The 26,767-nt window shown below is 43.0% G+C and overlaps 1 protein-coding gene across 2 annotated transcripts in view; it reads left to right on the top strand.

The window, feature by feature from the left end:
* Nucleotides 1–26,767, top strand: part of LOC143816807 (retinol dehydrogenase 7-like) — a 54,771-nt gene that overhangs the window by 16,989 nt on the left and 11,015 nt on the right. For both annotated transcript variants that reach the window (XM_077297665.1, XM_077297664.1), the window contains exons 3-4: nt 18,981–19,239; nt 22,711–22,874. In XM_077297665.1, the coding sequence (XP_077153780.1) occupies nt 18,981–19,239; nt 22,711–22,874 (423 nt within the window). The remainder of the gene's footprint in view (nt 1–18,980; nt 19,240–22,710; nt 22,875–26,767) is intronic.

Raw genomic sequence — 26,767 nt, 5'->3', positions numbered from 1 at the left:
TTTTTGCCCCCAATTTTTATTTTCCCAAGGGTAAGAGAAGAAATTGGACCCCAAAAAATGTTGTGCAATTTGTCCTGAGTACGCTGATACCCCATATGTGGGTGTAAACCATTGTTTGGGCGCATGGCAGAGCTTGGAAGGGAAGGAGCGCCATTTGACTTTTCAATGCAAAATTGACTGGAATTGAGATGGGACGCCATGTTGCGTTTGGAGAGCCCCTGATGTGCCTAAACACTGAAACCCCCTACAAGTGACACCATTTTGGAAAGTAGACCCCCTAAGGAACTTATCTTGATGTGTGGTGAGCACTTTGACCCACCAAGTGCTTCACAGAAGTTTATAATGCAGAGCCGTAAAAATAAAAAATCATATTTTTTCACAAAAATGATCTTTTTGCCCCCAATTTTTATTTTCCCAAGGGTAAGAGAAGAAATTGGACCCCAAAAAATGTTGTGCAATTTGTCCTGAGTACGCTGATACCCCATATGTGGGTGTAAACCATTGTTTGGGCGCATGGCAGAGCTTGGAAGGGAAGGAGCGCCATTTGACTTTTCAATGCAAAATTGACTGGAATTGAGATGGGACGCCATGTTGCGTTTGGAGAGCCCCTGATGTGCCTAAACACTGAAACCCCCTACAAGTGACACCATTTTGGAAAGTAGACCCCCTAAGGAACTTATCTTGATGTGTGGTGAGCACTTTGACCCACCAAGTGCTTCACAGAAGTTTATAATGCAGAGCCGTAAAAATAAAAAATCATATTTTTTCACAAAAATGATTTTTTCGCCCCCAATTTTTTATTTTCCCAAGGGTAAGAGAAGAAATTGGACCCCAAAAAATGTTGTGCAATTTGTCCTGAGTACGCTGATACCCCATATGTGGGTGTAAACCATTGTTTGGGCGCATGGCAGAGCTTGGAAGGGAAGGAGCGCCATTTGACTTTTCAATGCAAAATTGACTGGAATTGAGATGGGACGCCATGTTGCGTTTGGAGAGCCCCTGATGTGCCTAAACATTGAAACTCCCTACAAGTGACACCATTTTGGAAAGTAGACCCCCTAAGGAACTTATCTAGATGTGTTTTGAGAGCTTTGAACCCCCAAGTGTTTCACTACAGATTATAACGCAGAGCCGTGAAAATAATTTTTATTTTTTTTCTCAAAAATGATTTTTTAGCACCCAGCTTTGTATTTTTACAAGGGTAACAGAATAAATTGGACCCCAAAATTTGTTTTCCAATTTGTCCTGAGTACGCTGATACCCCATATGTGGGGGGGAACCACTGTTTGGGCGCATGACAGAGCTCGGAAGGGAAGGAGCGCCATTTGGAATGCAGACTTAAATGGATTGGTCAGCAGCCGTCACGTTGCATTTGCAGAGCCCCTGATGTACCCAAACAGTACAAACCCCCCACAAGTGACCCCATATTGGAAACTAGACCTCCCAAAGAACTTATCTAGATGTGTTTTGAGAACTTTGAACCCCCAAGTGTTTCACTAAAGTTTATAGCGCAAAGTCGTGAAAATAAAAATTCTTTTTTTTTTTCACAAAAATGATTTTTTAGCCCCCAGTTTTGTATTTTCACAAGGGTAACAGGATAAATTAGACCCCAAAAGTTGTTGTCCAATTTGTCCTGAGTACACTGATACCCCATATGTGGGGGGGAACCACTGTTTGGGTGCATGACAGAGCTCGGAAGGGAAGGAGCGCCATTTGGAATGCAGCCTTAAATGGATTGGTCTGCAGGCGTCACGTTGCATTTGCAGAGCCCCTGATGTACCCAAACAGTACAAACCCCCCACAAGTGACCCCATATTGGAAACTAGACCTCCCAAGGAACTTATCTAGATGTGTTGTGAGAACTTTGAACCCCCAAGTGTTTCACTACAGTTTATAACGCAGAGCCGTGAAAATAAAACATCTTTTTTTTCCCACAAAAATGATTTTTAGCCCCCCAAATTTTTATTTTCCTAAGGATAACAAGAGAACTTGGACCCCAGAAGTTGTTGTTCAATTTGTCCCGAGTACGCTGATAACACATATGTTGGGGTAAACCCCTTTTTGGGCGCACGGGAGAGCTCGGAAGGGAAGGAGCACTGTTTTACTTTTTCAACGCAGAATTGGCTGGAATTGAGATTGGACGCCATGTCGCGCTTGTAGAGCCCCTGATGTGCCTGGACAGTGGAAACTCCCCAATTCTACCTGAAACCCTAACCCAAACACACCCCTAACCCTAATCCCAACGGTAACCCTAACCACACCCCTAGCCCTGACACACCCATAATTCTAATCCCAACCCTAATCCAAACGTAAATGTAATCCAAACCCTAACCCTAACTTTAGCCCCAACCCTAACTTTAGCCCCAACCCTAACTTTACCTCCAACCCTAGCCCTAACCCTAACCCTACCCCTAACCCTAAACGTGACTGAAATACGTGGCACTGAAATACGTGGCACTGAAATACGTGGCACTGAAATACGTGGCACTGAAATACGTGGCACTGAAATACGTGATACGTGGCACTTAAATACGTGGCACTGAAACACGTGGCACTGAAATACGTGATACGTGGCACTGAAATACGTGGCACTGAAATACGTGGCACTGAAATACGTGGCACTGAAATACGTGGCACTGAAATACGTGGCACTGAAATACGTGGCACTGAAATATGTGATACGTGGCACTGAAATACGTGGCACTGAAATACGTGGCACTGAAATACGTGGCACTGAAATACGTGGCACTGAAATACGTGGCACTGAAATACGTGGCACTGAAATACGTGATACGTGGCACTGAAATACGTGGCACTGAAATACGTGGCACTGAAATACGTGATACGTGGCACTTAAATACGTGGCACTGAAACACGTGGCACTGAAATACGTGATACGTGGCACTGAAATACGTGATACGTGGCACTGAAATACGTGGCACTGAAATACGTGGCACTGAAATACGTGGCACTGAAATACGTGATACGTGGCACTGAAATACGTGGCACTGAAATACGTGGCACTGAAATACGTGGCACTGAAATACGTGGCACTGAAATACGTGGCACTGAAATACGTGGTACTAAAATATGTGGCACTGAAATACGTGATACGTGGCACTGAAATACGTGATACGTGGCACTGAAATATGTGATACGTGGCACTGAAATACGTGGCACTGAAACACGTGGCACTGAAATACGTGGCACTGAAATACGTGGCACTGAAATACGTGGCACTATGACTGTCAGAAAATGTTCATTAAACGGTTAGGGGTGAGGTTAGGGGTAGGGTTAGGGTTTGGATCCCTTTATCACCTTGATGGTGGTGGGTGGCTTTTCAGTGTGTTTAAATGCATGCGTTTTTAACGCAAACAAACGCATGTGCTTAAAAACGCAAGAAAATACTGCAGGTTGTATTTCTGAAAATGAACGCATGCAGAAAAAAAACGCATGCGTTTGAAAACGCGACCAAACGCGTACAAAAAAACCGCATGCGTTTTCAATGTTAAATATAGGGAAAAAACGCATGCGTTTTTTTGTGCAAAAAACGCTGCAGACAAAAACGTAAGTGTGAAACCAGCGACGCTTTTTATAGCAAAAAAGTTTTTGCGTCTCCACATTTTGAGACCTATAATTTTTCCACATTTTGCTCCACAGAGTCATGTGAGGTCTTGTTTTTTGCGGGACGAGTTGACGTTTTTATTGGTAACATTTTCGGACACGTGACCGTTTTTGATCGCTTTTTATTCCGATTTTTGTGAGGCAGAATGACCAAAAACCAGCTATTCATGAATTTCTTTTGGGGGAGGCGTTTATACCGTTCCGCGTTTGGTAAAATTGATAAAGCAGTTTTATTCTTCGGGTCAGTACGATTACAGCGATATCTCATTTATATCATTTTTTTATGTTTTGGCGCTTTTATACGATAAAAACTAAAATATAGAAAAAATAATTATTTTCGTATCGCTTTATTCTCAGGACTATAACTTTTTTATTTTTTTGCTGATAATGTTGTATGGCGGCTTGTTTTTTGCGGGACAAGATGACGTTTTCAGCGGTACCATGGATATTTATATCAGTCTTTTTGATCGCGTGTTATTCCACTTTTTGTTCGGCGGTATGGTAATAAAGCGTTGTTTTTTGCCTCGTTTTTTGGTTTTTTTTCTTACGGTGTTTACTGAAGGGGTTAACTAGTGGGGCAGTTTTATAGGTTGGGTCGTTACGGACGCGGCGATACTAAATATGTGTACTTTTATTGTTTTGTTTTTTTTATTTAGATAAAGAAATGTATTTATGGGAATAATATATATTTTTTTTTTATTATTTATTTAGGATTTTTTTTTTTTTTTTTTTTTTTACACATGTGGAAAAATTTTTTTTTAACTTTTTTACTTTGTCCCAGGGGGGGACATTACAGATCATTGATCTGGCAGTGTGCACAGCACTCTGCCAGATCGACGATCTGCTGTGCAGGGCTGCAGGCTTACCAAGTGTCTGCTCTGAGCAGACACTCGGTAAGCCACCTCCTTCCCTGCAGGACCCGGATGCCGCGGCCATCTTGGATCCGGGACCTGCAGCCAGGAAGGAGGTAGGAGACCCTCGCAGCAACGCGATCACATCGCGTTGCTCCGGGGGTCTCAGGGAAGCCCGCAGGGAGCCCCCTCCCTGCGCGATGCTTCCCTATACCGCCGGTACACTGCGATCATGTTTGATCGCGGTGTGCCGGGGGTTAATGTGCCGGGGGCGGTCCGTGACCGCTCCTGGCACATAGTGCCGGATGTCAGCTGCGATATGCAGCTGACACCCGGCCGCGATCGGCCGCGCTCCCCCCGTGAGCGCCGCTGATCGGTGATGACGTACTATCCCGTCGGCGGTCATACGGGCCCACCCCACCTCGACGGGATAGTACGTCAAATGTCGGGAAGGGGTTAAGGAGAAATCAGAGTCAAGGATTACACCGAGGCAGCGAGTTTGTGGGACTAGGGAGAGTGAGCAGCCATTTCCTTTAATGGATAGGTTTGTTGGGAGAGTTGAGTGAGATGGGGGAAAGATGATGAATTCTGTTTTGTCCATGTTAAGTTTTAGAAATCTAACAGAGAAGAAGGATGAAATAGCGGACAGACATTGTGGGATTTTGGTTAGTAGGGAGATGATATCTGGTCCAGAGATGTAGATTTGTGTGCCATAAGCATAGAGGTGATACTGCAAGCCATGAGAATCTATGAGCTGTCCCAGTCCGAAGGTGTAAATGGAGAAGAGCAGGGGCCCTGGGACTGACTTTGCAGGACTCTGACAGATAGGGGGTGAGGTGAGGAGGTGGTGTTTGAGTGGGAGACACTAAATATCTGGTCTTTTAGGTATGATGCGATACAAGATAGGGCCAAGTCTGTGATGCCAAGAGATGAGAAGGTCTGTAGTAATAGGGAGTGGTCCACTGTGTCAAAGGCATATGACAGGTCCAGGAGAAGGAGGACAGAGTAGTGTCGCTTGGTTTTGGCAGTCAGCAGGTCATTGTTGACTTTAGTTAGGGCAGTTTCAGTAGATTGAAGCAGCCGAAAGCCAGATTGTGAGCAGTCGAAGAGGGAGCAGGAAGAGAGGTGGAAGAAAAGGTCAAAATGGACATGTTGTTCCAGTAGTTTTGAGGCAAAGGGGAAAAGTGATATTGGGTGATAGCTAGATACAGACCACGGGTCAAGAGATGACTTTTTGAGGATAGGTGTGATTGAGACATGTTTGAAGCATGAGGGGAAAACACCAGTTATTAATGATAGGTTGAAGAGATGGGTTAGAGTTGGGATGAAGACTATGGTGAGGTTTGGGATTAAGTGGGATGGGATCAGGTCAAGTGCACAGATGGTGAGCTGTGATCTTGATAGTAGGGTGGAAAGTTGGTCTATAATTGTGGAGAAGATGGTTTTGGAGAAGGGCTGAGTAGTTAGGAATAAGTGTTTTGGGGGTTGTATGCCAAAGCTTTCTCTGTTTAACTGTTTGAATGCAGTGAAGACTTTGTTGGAGCGTGATCTTTTCCATCTCCGCTCAGCAACCCTGGAAGCCTGCCTCAGTTCTTTGGTCAGGCTGGTATGCCAGGGTTGTCTGTTGATTTTGGGAGCTTTGGTATGTGCGAGAGAGGTGACCGATTCAAGAGCTGCAGCTATTGTAGTGTTATATAAAGCAGTAGCGGAATCCGCATTGTGTAAGGAACTTATGTCTGTAAGAGGGAGAAGAGATTCAGAAAGTGAGTATAGATTGAGGTGTTTGAGATTTCTGCGACAGTATGCAAGTTTGTGTGGTGGTTTATTGTGGATCTGGAGAGGAGAGGGAAGAGAATGTAAGCAGGTTGTGGTCAGAAAGAGGTAGAGGTGAGTTAGAGAGGTTAGATAGAGAGCACAGGCAGGTGAAGATGGAGTCCAGTGTGTGGCCATCTTTGTGAGTGGCTGCAGAAGACCATTGACCAAGGCCAAAGGAGGAAGTGAGAGATAGAAGTTTAGTGGCAGCTGAGAGGGAAGTGTCAATGGGGACGTTGAAGTCACCCATGCTGATAGTGGGGATGTCAGAGGACAGGAAAAGAAGTAGCCAGGTGGTGAAGTGGTCAAAGAAGGTGGTGGCTGGCCCTGGGGGCAGTAAATAACAGCCAGTTGGAGGTTGGTGGGGGAGTAGATGCGCACAGAGTGCACCTCAAAGGAAGGGAGGGTAACAGAGGGTGGCAGTGGAATGTGGGTGAAGGAGCAGTTATCTGACAGGAGAAAACATCTCCTCAGCCATGCTTGCTGCTGGGGTGGAGTGTGTGTGAAAGGTGGAATCCACCATATGAAAGTGCAGCTGGAGAGGCTGTGTCAGAGTGGGTGAGCCATGTTTCGGTGATAGCAAGGAAGGAAAGTTTGTTAGTAATGAAAAGATCATGGATGTAGGAAAGTTTGTTGCAGACAGAGCGAGCATTCCATAGAGCTCCTGTTAGTGGGACTGGGGAAGTGGGGGCCGGGCGAATGGGTATAAGGTTAGAGAGGTTACGGAAATTTGTGATAGACTGTGGATGGGAGGTAGAAATGACTGTGGGGATGGGGTGAGAAGGGCCAGGATTTGGAGAGATATCGCCGGCAGTGAGGAGGAGCAGAGAAAGTGTTAGCAGGTGGGAGCAGGAGAGGGCATGATGAGTCTGTCTGTGTTTGGAGACAGAGGATTGTATGTTGCGGAACAGTTCTGAGGAGGAGGTGAGATGGGTGGGGAGGATGGAGGGAGAGATAAACAGTTCTTTACTAGGTGTAGAGATTGGGGGATAGTAGAAAGTGAAGGGTTATAGGGGTCAGAGTGAAGACTAATGGAAACATTGTTTACAGTGACTAAGAATCCAGTTACCTTCAGTTCCCTTGTGGTTCAATTCTGGATTAATTCTTCCATAACTCCACACACTTCTATGATGCACTTAAGTGATGCGCAAAGCAGACTGACATCTTGCAGACGTTTGATTTGCAATATATTTGCTACAAAGTGCATTCAGGTGTAGAGCAGAGAGGAGCTGTCTGTGCTCATCTTGGTCACATAATTAAGAGTGGACCAGATGCATATGATCAAGACAAAGTAAACAAGGTCATAAATAACACTGGGGTAAAGCTGGGGTTAGTTGAAAGACATACCAAGTGAATGCTAGCAGCAGAAGTAAGAAAAGTCAATGTGGAAAAGCTGAGTAACGTACCAAATTGTTTGCAAGAGACTGAGATATGGGGAAGTCAATGTTGAAAAACTGAGTAACGTACCAAACTGTTTGCCAGAGGCTGAGGTATGGGAAAGTCAATGTGGAAAAGCTGGGTAACGTACCTGTAGGAAGAATAGAGAAATGCACATGTTGATTAGAGTGCGATTGCAGCAGATGGCAGGTTACAGTCTGTAAACATCATTTTAAATTCTATATTAAATATACACTGCTCAAAAAAATAAAGGGAACACTTAAACAACAGAATATAACTCCAAGTAAATCAAACTTCGGTGAAATCAAACTGTCCACTTAGGAAGCAACACTGTTTGATAATCAATTTCATATGCTGTTGTGCAAATGGAATAGACAACATATGGAAATTATTGGCAATTATCAAGACATACTCAATAAAGGAGTGGTTCTGCAGGTGGGAACAACAGTTCACATCTCAGTACCAATGCTTTCTGGTTGATGTTTTGGTCACTTTTGAATGTTGGTTGTGCTTTCATACTCGTCGTAGCATGAGACGGACTCTACAACCCACACAAGTGGCTCAGGTAGAGCAGCTCATCCAGGATGGCACATCAATGCAAGCTGTGGCAGAAAGGTTTGCGGTGTCTGTCAGCGTAGTGTCCAGAGGCTGATGACACTCCCAGGAGGCAATCCAGTACACCAGGAAAAGTGGAGGGGGCCGTAGGAGGGCAACAACCCAGCAGCATGACCGCTACCTCAGCCTTTGTGCAAGGAGGAACAGGAGGAGCACTGCCAGAGCCCTGCAAAATGACCTCCAGCAGGCCACAAATGTGCATGTGTCTGCACAAACGGTTAGAAACCGACTCCATGAGGATGGTCTGAATGCCTGACATCCACAAATGAGGGTTGTGATCACAGCCCAACACCATATAGGACACTTGGTATTTGCCACAGAACACCAGGATTGGCAAATTCACCACTGGCACCCTGTGCTCTTCACAGATGAAAGCAGGTTCACACTGAGCACATGTGACAAACGTGACAGAGTCTGGGGTCACTGTGGAGAGCGATCTGCTGCCTGCAACATCCTTCAGCATGACCAGTTTGGCAGTGGGTCAGTAATGGTGTGGGGTGACACTTCTTTGGAGGGCCGCACAGCCCTGCATGTGCTCGCCAGAGGTAGCTTAACTGCCATTAGGTACTGAGATGAGATCCTCAGACCCCTTGTGAGACCATATGCTGATGCGGTTGGCCCTGAGTTCCTCCTAATGCAGGACAATGCCAGACCTCATGTGGCTGGAGTGTGCACCACAGACTGTCCAGTAGTTGACGGATGCTTTAGTCCAGGTCTGGGAGGAGATCCCTCAGAAGACCATCCACCGCCTCATGAGGAGCATGCTCAGGCGTTGTAGGGAGGTCATACAGGCACGTGGATGCCACACACACTACTGAGCATCATTTCCTTGTTGTGAGGCATTTCCACTGAAGTTGGATCAGCCTGTAGCTTCATTTTCCACTTTGATTTTGAGCATCATTCCAACTCCAGACGTCCGTGGGATATTAGTTGTGATTTACGTGGATCATTTTTAGGTTTTATTGTTCTCAACACATTCCACTATATAATGAATAAAGATTTACAACTGGAATATTTCATTCAGTGATATCTAGGATGTGGGATTTTCGTTTTCCCTTTATTTTTTTGAGCAGTGTATATTTTTTTTCATCTTTTACATTTTAATAATTAAAAAAGAAAAATGAAATGGGCCAATGTAAAAGTATGGACATAGTAGAACCCCCTTTTGAAAGGATCACAGCTTGTAAATGCTTTTTCTAGCCAGACAAGAGGCTTTCAGGTTTTGTTTGAGGGATTTTCATCCATTCTTCCATGGAAAATTCTTCCTGTTCTGTGAGATTCCTGGGTCGTCTTGCAGGCACTGCTATTTTGAGGTCACTAAAATTTTGCTTGGTCTTCCAGACCTTTTATTGACCTCCACTTTTCCTGTTAACTGCCATTTCTTAATTACATTCAGAACTGAGGAAAGGGCTGCTTGAAAAAGGTTAGCTATCTTCTTATAGCCTTCTCCGGTTTTGTGAGCCTCCACCATTTTCATTATCAGAGTGCTAGGCAGCTGCTTAGAAGACCCTATGGCTGCTGTTTTTTGCCACAAGGTTAGAGGATGCTGGGTATTTATAAAGCTGGGACCACATCACCTTGCATCACCTGGCCTTTCCTAACGATGGAAGTGAACAAGCCATAACCCTAGCAGGCTTATTAGGCCGGCGTCACACTCAGAGTAGGGAAATACAGTCCGTATTTTACATGCATAGTACGCAGAAATGATCCCAAAACAGTGATCCGTATGTCATCCGTAGGCAGGGTGCGGCAGCGTATTTTGCGCATGTAAACCTCCGTATGTAATCCATATGGCATCCTTATGGCAAGATTTTCTCGCCGACTTCCAAAATGGACATAGAATGGATCCATGGGCTCAAATATTCATGAAAACATATATGCAGTCTATATATATATATATATATATATATATATATATATATATATATATATATAAGTGTGTGTGTCAGTGAGACACATATACTGTATATACACTCACTGGCCACTTTATTAGGTACACCTGTCCAACTTCCTGTTAACACTTAATTTCTAATCAGCCAATCACATGGCGGCAACTCAGTGCATTTAGGCATGTAGACATGGTCAAGACAATCTCCCGCAGTTCAAACCGAGCATCAGTATGGGGAAGAAAGGTGATTTGAGTGCCTTTGAACGTGGCATGGTTGTTGGTGCAAGAAGGGCTGGTCTGAGTATTTCAGAAACTGCTGATCTACTGGGATTTTCACGCACAACCATCTCTAGGGTTTACAGAGAATGGTCCGAAAAAGAAAAAAAATCCAGTGAGCGGCAGTTCTGTGGGCGGAAATGCCTTGTTGATGCCAGAGGTCAGAGGAGAATGGGCAGACTGGTTCGAGCTGATAGAAAGGCAACAGTGACTCAAATCGCCACCCGTTACAACCAAGGTAGGCCTAAGAGCATCTCTGAATGCACAGTGCGTCGAACTTTGAGGCAGATGGGCTACAGCAGCAGAAGACCACACCGGGTACCACTCCTTTCAGCTAAGAACAGGAAACTGAGGCTACAATTTGTACAAGCTCATCGAAATTGGACAGTAGAAGATTGGAAAAACGTTGCTTGGTCTGATGAGTCTCGATTTCTGCTGCGACATTCGGATGGTAGGGTCAGAATTTGGCGTAAACAACATGAAAGCATGGATCCATCCTGCCTTGTATGGAGCATCTTTGGGATGTGCAGCCGACAAATCTGCGGCAACTGTGTGATGCCATCATGTCAATATGGACCAAAATCTCTGAGGAATGCTTCCAGCACCTTGTTGAATCTATGCCACGAAGAATTGAGGCAGTTCTGAAGGCAAAAGGGGGTCCAACCCGTTACTAGCATGGTGTACCTAATAAAGTGGCCGGTGAGTGTATATATATATATATATATATATATATATATATATTTATATTTAATACAGAGATAGATAGCAGAAAAGCCGGTAATTGAATTGCCGGATTTTGCTATCTCCTTCCAAAACCCGACATGATATGAAACATGGTTTACATACAGTAAACCATTTCATATCCCTTATTTTTTTTACATATTCCTTACTATGTGTGCAAACTTTAGGGGCTCTAGCTGTTAAAATAAAGGGTTAATTCACGGAAAAAACTGGTGTGGGCTCCTGAGCAATTTTCTCCGCCAGAGTGGGAAAGCCAGTGAGTGAGAGCAGATATTAATAGCCTAGAGAGGGACCATGGTTATTGGCCCCCCCCCTGGCTAAAAACATCTGCCCCCCGAATTTTTCTGAATATTTTCTCATGCTAGAGTTCATATGAGTTTATACCAGCAGGGGGCGCAGCACCGCAAGTCTAGGTAGCTACGTTCCCCTGCTTTCAATTAATTCCCCAGATTTTACAGTCAGGAGCACAGCTGCATTAGGAGAGCTCCTGGCTGTACATTTTTTTAACCCCTTCAGATGGATTTACAGCGTGGGACGTGACTGAGTGCCGGAAAGGTATGGGATATTGTTGCTTTTTTTTTTTTTTCTTTTACAGAACGAGGGTCACCATTTGGATTAAGAGTATAATAAACTATTACAACACCCTGTGTCTTTATTTCAATAAAATACTTTGTTCCTAATGTGTGTGTTTCATTAACCATTTACTACTCTAGGATTAATAATGGATAGGTGTCTTATTGACACCTCTCCATTATTAACCAGGCTTACTGTCACCTTACAATAGCAAGGTGGCATTAACCCTTTATTACCCCATATCCCACCACTACAGGGCAGTGGGAAGAGAGAGGCTAAGTGCCAGAATAGGCACATCTTACAGGTGTGCCTTTTCTGGGGTGGCTGGGGGCAGATGTTTTTAGCCAGAGGGGGCAATAACCATGGTCCCTCTCTAGGCTATTAATATCTGCCCTCAGTCACTGGCTTTCCCACTCTGGCGGAGAAAATTGCGCGGGAGCCCACGCCAGTTTTTTCCATGAATTAACCCTTTATTTTAACAGCTAGAGCCCCCAAATTTTGCACACACACTCTACTAACATTAGTAGTGAGGAATATGCAAAAAAAAATAAGGGATATGAAATGGTTTACTGTATGTAAACCATGTCTCATATCCTGTCGGGTTTGATAAGGCGATAGCAAAAGCCGGTAATTGAATTACCGGCTTTTATGCTATCTAGCGCTGTATTAAATATATATATATGTGTCTCAATGACATATATATATATATATATATATATATATATATATATATATATATATATATATATATATATATATACCTATACCATGTGTAGACATTTATTCTATCTATTCTATTCTAACCTGTCAGTGTGATTTTACTGTACACCGCACTGAATTGCCGGCTTTTCTATAGAACACCGCTGCGTATTTCTCGCAAGTCACACTGATGGTCCGTGTGTAATCCTTTTTTTTCTCGCCCCCATAGACTTTCATTGGCAGATTTTTTGCGCAATACGCTGACAAAAGCAGCATGCTGCGATTTTCTACGCCCATAAAATACGGCTGAGAAATATACGGCAGATAGGAGCTGCCCCATAGAGAATCATTGGTCCGTGTGCAATGCGTAGCTTTTGCGCCTCTCATACGTCCGTAAAACTCTCTAGTGTGATGTGGCCTTAAGGTCTCAAACCTTGGTCATAGTTATCTGAGTACATGAATCTCTAAGGGTGCAAAAACTTTTGCATTGGCCCATTTTCCTTTTTGTAATTTTTAAAATGTAAAAAATGTCAATGTATTTTTTTGCCTGAAATACAAAGGAAATGTGTCATTGTTCACTTTAGCCCTTTTAGAGATCATTTCATCTTCAACATGCTTAACTGTTCACAATAATAATAATAATTTTGACCAGTGGTGCCCAAACTTTTACATGCCAATGTATATATCCCAATTTTATTTTGAATGTGCTGGCATTCTTTTGGGGTGTGTGGATGTTTGCACTTTTTAATTCCCCAAAACTCTGTAACCAGAAGTCTACATATTATCTAAGTAATTATCATTATGGTTTGAGACACTTGTAGGCTATGTGCACACGTTGCGGATTTGCTGCGGCTCCGCATCGTTTTTTTCCATGCAGAAACGCTGCAGATCCGCAAGTGATTTACAGTACAATGTAAATCAATAGAAAAAAAAATGGCTGTGCTAAAGTTCCGCAAGGAAAATGCTGCGGATCAAAAGAAGGAGCATGTCATTTATTTGTGCGGATCTGCAGCGTTTTTGTACCCATTCTATTGTAGAAATCCGCAGGGGTAAAAACTTATGAAATCCGCAGTAAATCCGCACAAAATCAGCATAAAAAAACGCATCAAATCCGCACCTGCGTTTTCTGCCAAGAGACGCAGAATCAGCACAAAAAATTCCAGAGACAAATCCGCAACGTGTGCACATAACCTTATAGTGCTTTGAGGGGTCTGCAGTATTTTTATCACAATGAAGCATGCTCTTGGTATGAATTTTTTTCAGGCATTTCTCTCAATAGGTTTTCCTTAAAGTACTTAAAAGATAGAAAATAAAAGAACATCATCACATATGCATGTGGATATGACATAAAACCATTTGAAATGCATTAAAAGCAACAAAGTGTGGTGAAGGTGACCTTTTTTGAAACTTGTGTAATATCCAAGTTGAAAGACTTCATCTGCCAAGTAACACATTATAAAACATGCAAACTAAACCCTTGTGTTATGTGTATGGCATAAGACAGCATAATCTCAACAGTTTTCACCTGACCTCAAAAGTATGATATATAAAAAATATGCACAACCCTCCTGGTGTCATGTAAAAAAAATAATCACATTTTGAATTTCAGGACATTTTTCCATCTTTAATGTCACCCACAATCTGTACAGACCTTTTGAAAAACAAGTGGTCATTTTTGTGTCACAAAGGCGAAACTTGACTACCATGATCAGGAATGCCTACAACCTGTATTTGGCTGCAGAGTAGAAGATCGGGACAAGAGTTGGGTTACACACATATGCTGCAATAGATGTGCATCACGTCTTACCCAGTGGTTGCATGAGAAGAGGCAATCTATGTCATTTGCAGTCCCAATGATCAGGAGAATGCAAACCAATCACACTACCCATTGCTATTTCTGCATGGTCCCTCCCATTAGGAAAGAAGTTTCAAGGAAGAAGAAGAAGAAGTGGACTTTACAGTATGCAAACATTCCATCTGCAACACGCCCAGTACCACATACAGAAGAACTACGGGTTCCAAAACCACCAGAAACGTTTTGAGTCGAGTCAAGTGAGGAAGAAGACGGCACTTGGTGTCATGAAGCATCTTCCTCTCATGACCCAGACTTTCTGTCAACAACCTCAACTAAATCACATCAAAGTGAACTGTACGATCTTGTTAGAGATACAATGTCAATGGTGCTAATGGAAACTGAGAACAGCTACTGGTGGGACCAGCGATTAGGCGCCCATCTTCTGAATAGACGATACGTTTTGATCATGTAAACACTCTTTTGACTACTTAACTTAGCACCATGTGATAAAAGTAAAGCTGCATTGTAAATGGTCATTTGTCCTGCAGCAACAGCTGATCATGTGAGGTCTCTAAGTAAGGATCACCTTCCTTGAGTAGTGTTGACAGGAATACTTTAGGACACACAACAGTGTGCACACAACATCTTTTTCAGGCAGATTTTGCCGTGGAAGCCAACCAGACAGCACTAAAAAGAATTAGCATATGCATCTGTATGTAAAAAAGGACTTGCTGACCATACGTTCAGGCTTTTGAACATCTTTTAACTAGAGATGAGCGGTGTTCGAGTCAAACTGTTCACCAATTTCAAATTTGAGCTGTTTTGGGCGGTGTTCGAATTGTTCCACGAACTCAAACAATTTGCTTAAAATTTGGCTGTTCGAGTTTCTGTTCGATAACTGTTCGTTCCCCAAAAGTCTAACTTGATTTTCACATTAAAACTGTTTATCAATGTTAATAGACTGTTTCAGTGTATAGTGTTCCGGGGGAGGGCGGGGGATAGATCTGTGCTGAAATACTGCCGATCTCCTCTTTTTTTTTTCTTTCCCGCATTTACAGTTGGGGGGTGCAGTCTCTCAGCCTATCAGCAGTACCCACACACACAGCAATGTGCATGCGATGCACACAAGCAATGGCATGTGTCATTGTTTGTGTATGTCACATGTCCTTGCCCTATAAGAACCAGCCATTTCCCCATCGCCATCATTTCCTCACTGCTGCAGCTTAGTGTTAGATGGCACCGCTGCTGCTGTGGGCGCTATGCAGTCTAAGATTGTTTTTTGCAAGCGAATTTTCTGTTAGAGAGAGATAGGTTTAGGGAGTCAGGAACCGGGACCAGTTGTAATATCAGCCCTTTTCAGGGTAGGTTACAGCAGTTCATAGCACTGTTTACCAGGCAGGTCTGTGCCAGTGCTGTTCAAGTGTTTGTCACAGCATTTGGTGTAATCGAGCTCAGCCAATCCTTTTGGGCTAGTAGCATTGTCTGGTAGTCATCTGAGTAGCCCGCCTGTGAAGCAAGCTACACCACCCGGGGAATCTAAATTTTTACTGCATCAAACCCAGTAAATCGTTTTGGGCTTAGTAGCAGTGTCTGCACGTCAGCGGAGTAGCCTGCCTGTGAAGCTACATCACCTGTGTATCTAAATGTTTACTGCATCTAACCCAGTAAATCGTTTAGGGCCTAGTACCACAGTTTGGCCACTCAGCCTTGCTCGGTTTCCATCCATCGTTTTTTGTGCCAACAGTTACAGAGTTGACAATTTAGAAAAAAAAGCAAAATGAGTGGCAAAAGGCCTGCTGCTGATGGAAAGGGAATAGGTGTGTTGGAAAGGGAAAAAAGGTTGTGTCCGTGGGGTAGGTGGTAAAGCAACAGTAACATCTGCGGAAGAAAGACCATCTTTCAGCCAAAGTAAGATGTCTACTTCTTTTCGTGGACAATCTGATACGATCCCTTTCTTTACGACCATCGCTACGAGCATCACTACAAATTCCAGATGAGGCACAAAAACAGCAGGTGCTTGAACGGATATCAAGTGCTCCTTCAAGTGGGCTCTCCTCCACCTCAACTTCAACATCACAAATTCTCCAGTCCTCAGAGGTGTCACCCCAATCGCACTTGCTTCCTCACAGCTCCCAAGTCTCCAGCCGCCCGTCTGAGTATGGGGTAACACAGATGGTTGAGTCTGCAGAGCTGTTTACTCATACTATAGCCTGGGAATCATAGGCCTGTTCCAAAGCTTCAGTGTCTGCTAGTCAGCAGAGTAGCCCAACCATGAAGCAAGCTACACCGCCTGTTTATGTAATTACTAATTTTTAACTGCATCTAGCCCAGGCAATACTTTGGGCCTAGTAGCAGTGTCTGCTACTCAGCAGAGTACCCCACCCATGAAGCAAGCTACACTGCCTGTTTATCTAATTACTAATTTTTAACTGCATCTAGCCCAGGAAATCCTTTTGGGCCTAGTAGCAGTTTCTGCTACTCAGCAGAGTAGCCCACCCATGAAGCAAGCTACACCGCCTGTTTATCTAAGTACTAATTTTTAAATGCATCTAGCCCAGGCAATACTTTGGGCCTAGTAGCAGTTTCTGCTACTCATCAGAGTACCCCACCCATGAAGCAAGCTACACCGCCTGTTTATCTAAGCACTAATTTTTAGCTGCATCTAGCCCAGGCAATACTTTGGGCCTAGTAGCAGTTTCTGCTACTCAGCAGAGTAGTCCACCCATGAAGCAAGCTACACCACCTGTTAATCTAATTACTAATTTTTAACTGCATCTAGCCCAGGCAATACTTTGGGCCTAGTAGCAGTTTCTGCTACTCATCAGAGTACCCCCCCATGAAGCAAGCTACACCACCTGTTTATCTAAGCACTAATTTTTAACTGCATCTAGCCCAGGCAATACTTTGGGCCTAGTAGCAGATTCTGCTACTCAGCAGAGAAGCCCACCCATGAAGCAAGCTACACCGCCTGTTTATCTAATTACTAATTTTAAACTGCATCTAGCCCAGGAAATCCTTTTGGGTCTAGTAGCAGTTTCTGCTACTCAGCAGAGTACCCCACCCATGAAGCAAGCTACACCGCCTTCTTCCTTTCTCAATCTAACCCCTTGGCTTTGGGGTGTCCGCTCCCTTCAGCTCTCTCCTTCTCACAGGTGGACTACCGCATGTACTCACACTGTGGCAAATCTTTTGGGCCCAGGCATAAGAAGTCGTCGAGGTAATGGATAATATGTGCCCCTTAGAAACGTCCATGGCGACCCATTCGAGAAAGCAACTAAATGCCTCAAATAGTGAGCAGGATATGGAGCACCCCATGGGCAAACAGCGATCTATGTAGCATGCTCCTTCACAGAAGCAGCCCAATAGGCGGACACTATTTGGAGGCACAGGTAGTAACTGGAACGCCCCCTCAATGTCTGTTTTGGCCATTAGGATGCCCCTTCCAAACTTCTTGACCCGCCTGATTGCCTCGTCAAAGGAGGTACAGTATATAGTACTGTACTTGGTTCCACATCGATGTTGTCGTTTACTGACCTGCCCCTTGGATATGACAAATGGTGGATTAGTCTGAATGTATTGGGTTCCTTTTTTGGCATGACTCCCAATGGGGATACCACTACGTCTTCTAAGGAAAGTGATCTGAATGGACCCGACATTCTACCTAAAGATATTTATTTTTTAAAATTTTTTGTCACGACGTCTGGGTGTTGGTAGGCTGATTTTAGATTTTTACTCCAGCCTTTCTTGATTTTAGAAGGGCATGACATGCCTATATCTGTGTCTCCTCCTCCTTTTACTCCTCCACCTCTTTTATTTTCGCATGACTATATGTACTTGTGACTTTTCCATGTGTTTGTTGTGTCTTCTGAGCAGTTAGTCAGGTTTTGGACACCTTTTAAGGTGTTTTCTATGTGTTTTCTATTTGTTTGTATGTGTTTGTGGTTGCCTGCCGTTGGTTTCAATGGGGTTCGACGGTGTTCGTCGAACGTTCGAAGAACATTCGTCGAACACGCCCCAATTCGACGAACCAAACCGTACTCGAACTCTAGGGGGATGGCTCAACACTACTTTTAACCACTTCACTCTTCAAAAAATGCCAATTGATTAAAAAAACAATGTTTTCACCTTGGAACTGTACTTCACAATAGAAGTCAATTTGAAAGCTCAAAAGATGCCTGTAAGATACATGGGAGTCTTTTGGAGCAATTTGTCATTGCTAGCAATAACTTCACTATTCACTATTCATTGGAGTGAAAAAAAAGACAAAAAAAGCAAAAAAGATTTCACAATAGTCATAGTAACCCCCCTCCCCCCCAAAAAAAAAATAAAAAAAAGACCCGTCAGGAAGCTCTGGCTTGAAAAACTCTTCTGCTTGAAAACACACCGCATTTGCCTGAGTTTTAAATGGCATTGTGTGGACTTACCCTTATGCCTCATTTACACATCAGTATTTTTGTGACATTGTTTAATCAGTATTTTTATGCTAAAACAAGGTGTGTCTCCAAAACACAGAACTGGTGTCAATCTTTGAGTTATAGTTTTTATGTGTAATTACAGTTTTTCTGTCTAATTTCTGCTCCTCGAATACAAACATTGATGCAAAATACAGACGTGTGAATGGTGCCTTATGGAGAATTCCATAGCGTTTCTGTTTTAAAAAGCCCAGAACTTATATATAAATCTAACATCAGATATTCTTTGTCTGCAGGACTCTGGGGCATTGTGAACAATGCAGGAATTAGTGTCCCAAGTAGCTCTACTGAATGGATGACAAAAAAGGACTTCTTTAAAGTCATAAATGTGAACCTACTGGGAGTTGTTGATGTGACCATCCACTTCCTACCCTTGATCCGGAAAGCTCGAGGACGAGTAGTGAATGTATCCAGTATAGGAGGAAGGTTAACTGTAAATGCTGGCGGTTACTGCATTTCCAAGTATGGCGTAGAATCATTTTCAGACTCTCTCAGGTTAGTCATATTAACTGTGCCAAACATGTTTTGCTCTCTGCTTTCTCTTTTACCTTAAATCTTTTAAAATAAATCTGTAAAATGTGTGATTATTAGTGGTGAGCGAGCGTACTCGTTACTCGGGTTTTCCGAGCATGCTCAGGTGTTCTCCGAGTAGCTTGGGCGTGCTCCTAGATTATGTTTGTGTCCCTGCAGCTGCGTGATTTGCGGCTGTTAGACAACCTGAACATATGTGCGGCACCCCAGGGTCCTGGTCATCGCAGTAGTATTGCTTTCCTCTCGGGGAGAGTGATGCTACATTTGGAGGCAATGAAGGATAACTGCATCCAGGTATCACAAACATGCAACATGAAACCTGAACATTTCATGCTCCAGGCCACCAGGGGGAGCTCCTGCTCCTATTTATTAGGTCACTCCCCACATAGGTAAAACTGGTCGCCTGTAGGGAAAGTCAGTGAGTTGCTGGCTGAGCTCCGCTCAGTTAGTTGTTCCCTGGCATGGATGGGATCCTGTCAGAGAACGAAGGAGAAGGACACAGAGCTCTGCATGCCCTCAGAGCTGTAGCTCCTAGAAAGAGACACACAGAAGGCAGAACTGTATTGCAGCGAGCATGAAGGAAGTCATAGCAAAGGAGTGGATACCAGAAGGGGACCAGCCCTACACAGGTTGCCTCCTTCTGAGGTGCAGAAGCCCGGTAGCCAGGATACCGAGGGAGTAACGACCTTTATGCCTTGCTCCAGAGACCAGCAGGTCAGCTAATATCACTTTACCTGTCCGCCCTACACCCAGGAGGCACGGTGGCAACCTTCGGAGGCCGGGGCGTGCTAGAGTCCCCATAAACAGCCTCAAGCCACCAGTCAAACGGGTTTGTCCTATTCTATATGGGGGACAGAGAGAAAGACATTACATCTGTGATTACCTTATGTGAAGCCTTAAGCAGTAAGGAACTACAACACTGCAGCGCAAGGGAAGGCTACTGATTCCACCTGGACAAGGGGACTCTGGACTTGCCTCCAAACGGCCAGACTCTGCCTGCCCTGTGATCTGGTGCCCTGGACTGTGGATGCTGAAGTCTTCAGTAAAGTTAAAGAGACTGCAACCTTGTGTCCTCGTTCTTCTCTGCGCCTCTCACCATACCACCATCTACACACCGAGAAGCCCTGGGGACCTACTTCACCTGGGAAGGTATACCATATAGCTGCCATAACATCACCCCAGCAGACCCCTTAAAGCAGCGTCGGTCACCCTGACCGAATACCACAGGTGGCATCATGAACACAAACTTTATCCCTTTAAAGACCTTTCCCTTTTACACGGACGTCCCAGGGCCACAGACCGGGTCAGCCACAGTGACATCCCCCTGTGAACCGCAGGACCCGGTATCGAGTACCCCACGGCCCCATGGGCGCGCTCCATATGCAGGGATTGCCTGTTTGTTAGGGAATCCCCACATGTATTCAGGCTGTCTAGCAGCCGCAAATCATGCAGCTGCGGGGACTCAATCATAATCCCAAGATACTCGGAGAGCAGCCGAGCATGCTCGGAAAGCTCGAGTAACAAGCACACTTGCTCATCACCAGTGATTATATGAAGCTTTATTATTTGTCTTCTCTTCCAGCATCTTTTACTTTCCTGTGTGCAGGCTCTTAGTAAGGATCTGTGCATATGACATCTTTTCCAGGTGGGCGAACCTGAAGAAGTATTCAAGCGAAAACGGCTTCACTACTTCAGGAAATGTTGGCTGTTTTTTTTTTTTCCCGAAGCAGGTTTTCTTATTTTTATGGCTATATCCAGAGAGCCTTTTCAACATTTTTGAAGATGGCATTTTTTTTTACAGTGTTTTGGGGCAATTTTTTTTACTGATGCTTTCCGGAATTTTTTAACTCAACAATGAATAAATATCTAGTTGTTTTCGAGCAAAAATGCTGGCTAAATGCTCAAAAAGATGCAAAAGCTTCTTAGACCTCTTTTGAGCCCTCCCTTTGACTTAAATTGTAAACGTTGAGCGTCTTCCAAGTGGAAGATTTTTGTAAACCTGAAGCAGTTAAAAGACGCTCAAAAACCTGAACATATGTATAGCAAGTCAATTTACATAGTAATGTACAGTATATGTTCATTCTTTTGAATGATTCTTTTGAATGTTTTCCTAAATTGATACCTTTGGTTAAGAAACCCACTTTGTTCTTTAATCACCATTTGAAGTTTTCTACTAATTAGATTTCACTGCGCTGGGGCCCAGGATGTACACGGGGGTCTTCTCCTCCCTGTCTGCGATTTTGCGACCCTCTGCTGCCTCTGATCTATGAATGACGAATCACTGCTGAGATTTCAGACTGAGGAGACAGGTCAGTCACATACCGGAGACAGCAGAGGGAGGAGACAGGGAGGAGGAGACCCCCGTGTACAGTCCGGCCCCTGTGCACCGAAATCTAAATAGCAGAAAACTTCAAATGGTGATTAAAGAAGATCAACAAAGCAGATTTCTTCACCAGAGGTATCAATGTAATCAGTATTACAGCGTCATTATAGCCATGTCTTTAGTTTAAATTACAAAATGGTGCCGACAGGTTCAATTATAAAAAAATCTATTAAAAAATTTTCATGGCCGAGATAAGAAAAACTGCATATAGGTGCCACTCACCAGAGACGGGCTACAAAAACAGCCAAGTGTTGTGCTGTTTAACATCAAAAGAAATTATTAGGCTTTGTAAACATAGTGTAGCAAAGCATAACTCTTGAATTAGTGAAAATTAGCTCACTGTGCTTCATTGTTTCTTGGCACCTACAAGCAGATTTTTCAATTTCTGCCTTGAAAGACTGAAATGGGTATAAACCCTTTAGGTGGGTTCACACAGCTATTGAAAACTTATTGTAGCAGTAACTGAGCAGAAACTCAGCAGATCTTCCTTAAAGATTCAAATAAGGAGTTTTTCAAGAGAATTCCAAGAATTTCCGCTCAGTTTCTGTTTCAAAACCTCAGTATGAACACATCCTTAAACGAGTTGTCCGCACTAGGACAACCCCTTCTTGATCTGAATGTTTACTCCAGTGAAAACAAAAACACTTATACTCACCTCCCGTGCCAGCACAGTTCCAGCAGTGTCAGCACACATGTTCCTGGGACTCACACATGGTTGTTGTGACACAAGACCAACTTGCCCAACCACAACAACCGCACATGAGCCCCGGAAACATGAGTGCCGACACCGCTGGAACTGCGCTGGCACGGGAGGTGAGTATAAGTGTGTTTTTATTTTCACGGGGTCAAACATGATGAATGAGAATAGGTTATCCTGGTAGCTGACTATCCCTTTAAACTTACTTTACTTACAGCACCATTAGTCTTTCTCGCCTTTGCTTGTGCAACCTGTTAGATAAGTGACAGTCATTTTTTTTGCCACATTGATCATTTCTGATGATCAGTAAGTTTGGGAAAAAATAATACAATTCCTGTTTAACTCTATTTTACAGACGTGAAATGAAACCCTTTGGGGTTAAGGTGTGCATAATTGAACCCGGCTTTTTTAAAACACAAATTACAAGTAAAGAATTGCTTAAAACATGCGTAAAAAACTCCTGGGACAGCGCTTCAGAGGAAGTTAAAAAAAGCTACGGAGTGCAGTTTTATCAACAGAGTAAGTAATCTTAAACCAAAGCATTAATGTTAGACAGTAGTGAATATACTGTATTGCTGCAGAAGGCTGTTACTCTCATGGGTCTGTTCACTATATACTACAATTATTCAGACCCTGTACACGCTCCTTTGCTTCCCATTAGATGTTCAGACATTATAGATTTACTATGGAAACTATCAGTAACAAATCTGTAAGTGTCTGCAGAGGCAAATTCGCACCAAATTGTGCTGATCTTGTCAAATTCCCTGCTGACATCGGCAGTTTTTTTCTAAGAAAAATAATATTCGTTCTGCTGATTTCTTAGGCCTTAGCAGGGTTTCCACCCCAGTGTTGGTGCACAGGTCTGCCCCGCAAGGCTGTGTGCTCACAATGAGTTTTTGACGCTGTATATTTTCGATGTTTCACAAACGCAGCATCTTATAGTTCCAGGAAAGTGAATGGGATTTATAGAAATCTCCTGCTGTCTGTGCTTCTTTTTACTTATCATAAACTGACTCACGGTGCGTGTTTCAAATCCAGAACATGTTAATCTCTCTTGCGGGTGCACTGATTTTATGTGCAGATTTTATTTAGAATTTCACAACCAAATCAAATGCGTTTTTAGAGCTTTTCCGCAGAGGAAACAAACAAAAAAAACGCATGTAATCCGCATATGACTATATCAAAACATTTTGTCAAAGCCAAATACCAGGAAGCATTAAAAATAAAGCTGCTTTGTTTAAATCATGACATTCCAAGAAGGGACAAAAAACGCAGAGTCAATAATGTGATAAAAAGGCAATGTAAAAAACGCACTCAAATGCAATGAAAAAACGCAAGTAAACTAATTTATATAATGGAGACAAGAGGAGAAATGATCCCGCTGAGGGCGGAGGCGATTCAAGCTTTGTGAAACTTTGTTGGACAACTAAAACAATATAGCGTTCTTCAAAAAAATCTATACATAGCAAACACCTAAGCATACCAGTGAGGACGATCAACGCGTTTCAACTATAGAGTCTTACTCATGATCTACCTGCTAGTGCATTGAAAACATATATATAGAGTGCATGTGACATTGATTGGACGAACAATTAAAAATGCAAAAAAGCATATATAAATGTAGAAAGAAGTAATTACCGGTTAACAATATCATGGAAATAGCTTAGATTAACATAATATATATCCTTAAGGAACATAACTTAAACATTAATTAGTATTGTTTTATTAAATATTGTCTAGCATTGAGACCATAAGGGATACTTGTATCAAGCATGAACATCCAGTATGTTTCTCGATTGAAAAGTTTCTGCTGTAAATTACCTCCTCTCCGAGGTTTGTAAACCTTTTGTATTCCACAGAATCTAAAGGTACCGTCACATTAAGCGACGCTGCAGCGATCTAGACAGCGATGCCGATCGCTGCAGCGTCGCTGTTTGGTCGCTGGAGAGCTGTCACACAGACCGCTCTCCAGCGACCAACGATGCCGAGGTCCCCGGGTAACCAGGGTAAGCATCGGGTTGCTAAGCGCAGGGCCGCGCTTAGTAACCCGATGTTTACCCTGGTTACCAGCGTAAAAGTTAAAAAAACAAACAGTACATGCTCACCTGCGCGTCCCCCACCGTCCGCTTCCTGACACTGACTGAGCTCCGGCCCTAACAGCACAGCGGTGACGTCACCTCTGTGCTTTCACTTTCAGTTTAGGGCCGGCGCTCAGTCAGTGTCAGGAAGCAGAGGCTGGGGGACGCGCTGGTGAGTATGTGCTGTTTGTTTTTTTAACTTTTACGCTGGTAACCAGGGTAAACATCGGGTTACTAAGCGCGGCCCTGCGCTTAGTAACCCGATGTTTACCCTGGTTACCAGCGTAAAATATCGCTGGTATCCTTGCTTTTGCTGTCAAACACGGCGATACACGGCGACCTAGCGACCAAATAATGTGCAGACCTTCTAGCAGCGACCAGCAATTACACAGCGGGATTCTGATCGCTGCTGCGTGTCAAATACAGCGATATCGCTCCCTAGGACGCTGCAACGTCACAGATCGCTGGCGACGTTGCTTAGTGTGACGGTACCTTAAGACTAGTTAGATTACCTTTGTGCACGTTGTAAAAGTGTCTAGACACGGCTGAGGCACAGAGGGCTTTAGAGTTTCCGGCATCTGATAAGTGCCGTCTAACTTGAACTTTAAGCGGTCATGTGGTGCAACCTATGTACTGACCTTTACATGTAGTACATTCTATCAGATACACCACATTTTCAGTGTTGCAATTAATGTAATCATGTATATCAAATTATTTATGATTGTGAAAGGATGAGAATGTATTTGTTTTATACACATAGTTACATGTTTTGCAATGAGTGGCTCCACATCTAAAGAACCCTGTGGCGTTAAGCCAGGTAGCTCGATTGGTATCCCGTAAAGAGCTAGAGAATAGTCTTGGGGACAGGATCGAGCCCAAAGTGGGAGCTCGTTTAGCAACGAATTTGATGTCATTTTGTGTTAGTATTCGTTTTAATTTGTCATCTTGTTTTAGCATGGGTAAATGATTTTTGACAATATCCACAATCTGCCTAGATTGTGAACTATATGGAGTACTGAATACTACAATATTATTGTGTTTTTGTGGACTATTATAATTAGATTTATAATTTTTCGTTGTTAATAACTTTTTACGATCTATTTTGGAGATTTTTTTACGTGCTTTGTCTAGATTCCATTTAGGATATCCTCTATTAGAAAGACGCTCGCAGGTTTTCTCTGTCTCTGCCAAAAAAACATCATTTTCGGAGCAATTCCTTCTTGTTCTAATAAGTTCACCGTATGGAATGTTATTTATGACATGATTTGGATGGCAAGAGTTGGCTCTAAGAATTGAGTTACTTGAGGTCGGTTTCCTGTAGGGGGTAATCTCAACAGTATGTTTTAGTGTATTACCTAGGAGATTCAAATCCCCAAAATTGGTATGTTTTTTCTGAAAAGAGTAGGTAAATTTTAAATTAAAATTATTGTTATTTATGTGATCAACAAATTTAATTACCTCCTCCTGTGAACCCCTCCATACTAGGATCAAGTCATCTATGTAGCGACCATACCACACAATATGTTTGCATATATCATTATCATCATTGTAGATGTGGCTTTCTTCCCATTTCAGCATAACAATATTCGCTAGAGAAGGCGAAAATTTAGCGCCCATACTCACTCTCGTTTATTGTTTAAAAACCTATTATCAAAGCAAAAGTACTGCAGATATCAAAAAACTTTTTGTGTCATTATTGTAAGCAGAATATGTATCCAAATAATATGACAAACTCGACAATGCCAGTGAATAAGGAATTGATGGATATAAACCTACCACACCACACGTAAGCCATGCATATTCTTCCTTCCAGTAAAATTGATCAAAAACTGAAGTTACATATTTTGAAACTCGTATGAAACTGGGGGTATTTTGTACCAATGGCTGCAGGTAATGGTCCACCCAGGATCCCAATCTTTCCCCTATGGAACCAATACCTGCAACTATTGGTCTCATGGGGGGAGGAAACACATTTTTGTGTATTTTAGGGAATGAATGATAAATTGGAGTAACTGGATGATCGTTTTTTTAGAAATTCTGCTATTCTATCATCAATAAAATTCATATGTACACCTTCTAGTAGCAGATTATGCAGCAATGAATTAAATTTCTCAGTGGGGTTAGAGCTCAGTTCAGAATACATCTCCTTATTTTCCAAGTCTAATAAGTTCAGTTTTTTATATAGCCCTGCATCTAGTAACACAATAGTGTCCCCTTTGTCTGATTGTCTTATTATAAGATCCTGGTTATCATGCAGCTCTTTCAGCGCTTTTCTTTCCTTATTTGTCAGATTGGAGTAATTGTTTTTGGAATCTAAAATAGATTTGTTCAAAT

Source organism: Ranitomeya variabilis, chromosome 3 (genome assembly GCF_051348905.1).
Source record: "Ranitomeya variabilis isolate aRanVar5 chromosome 3, aRanVar5.hap1, whole genome shotgun sequence".
In the NCBI taxonomy this organism is placed as follows: Eukaryota; Metazoa; Chordata; class Amphibia; order Anura; family Dendrobatidae; genus Ranitomeya; species Ranitomeya variabilis.
This window is presented reverse-complemented; position numbering and strand designations above follow the sequence as displayed.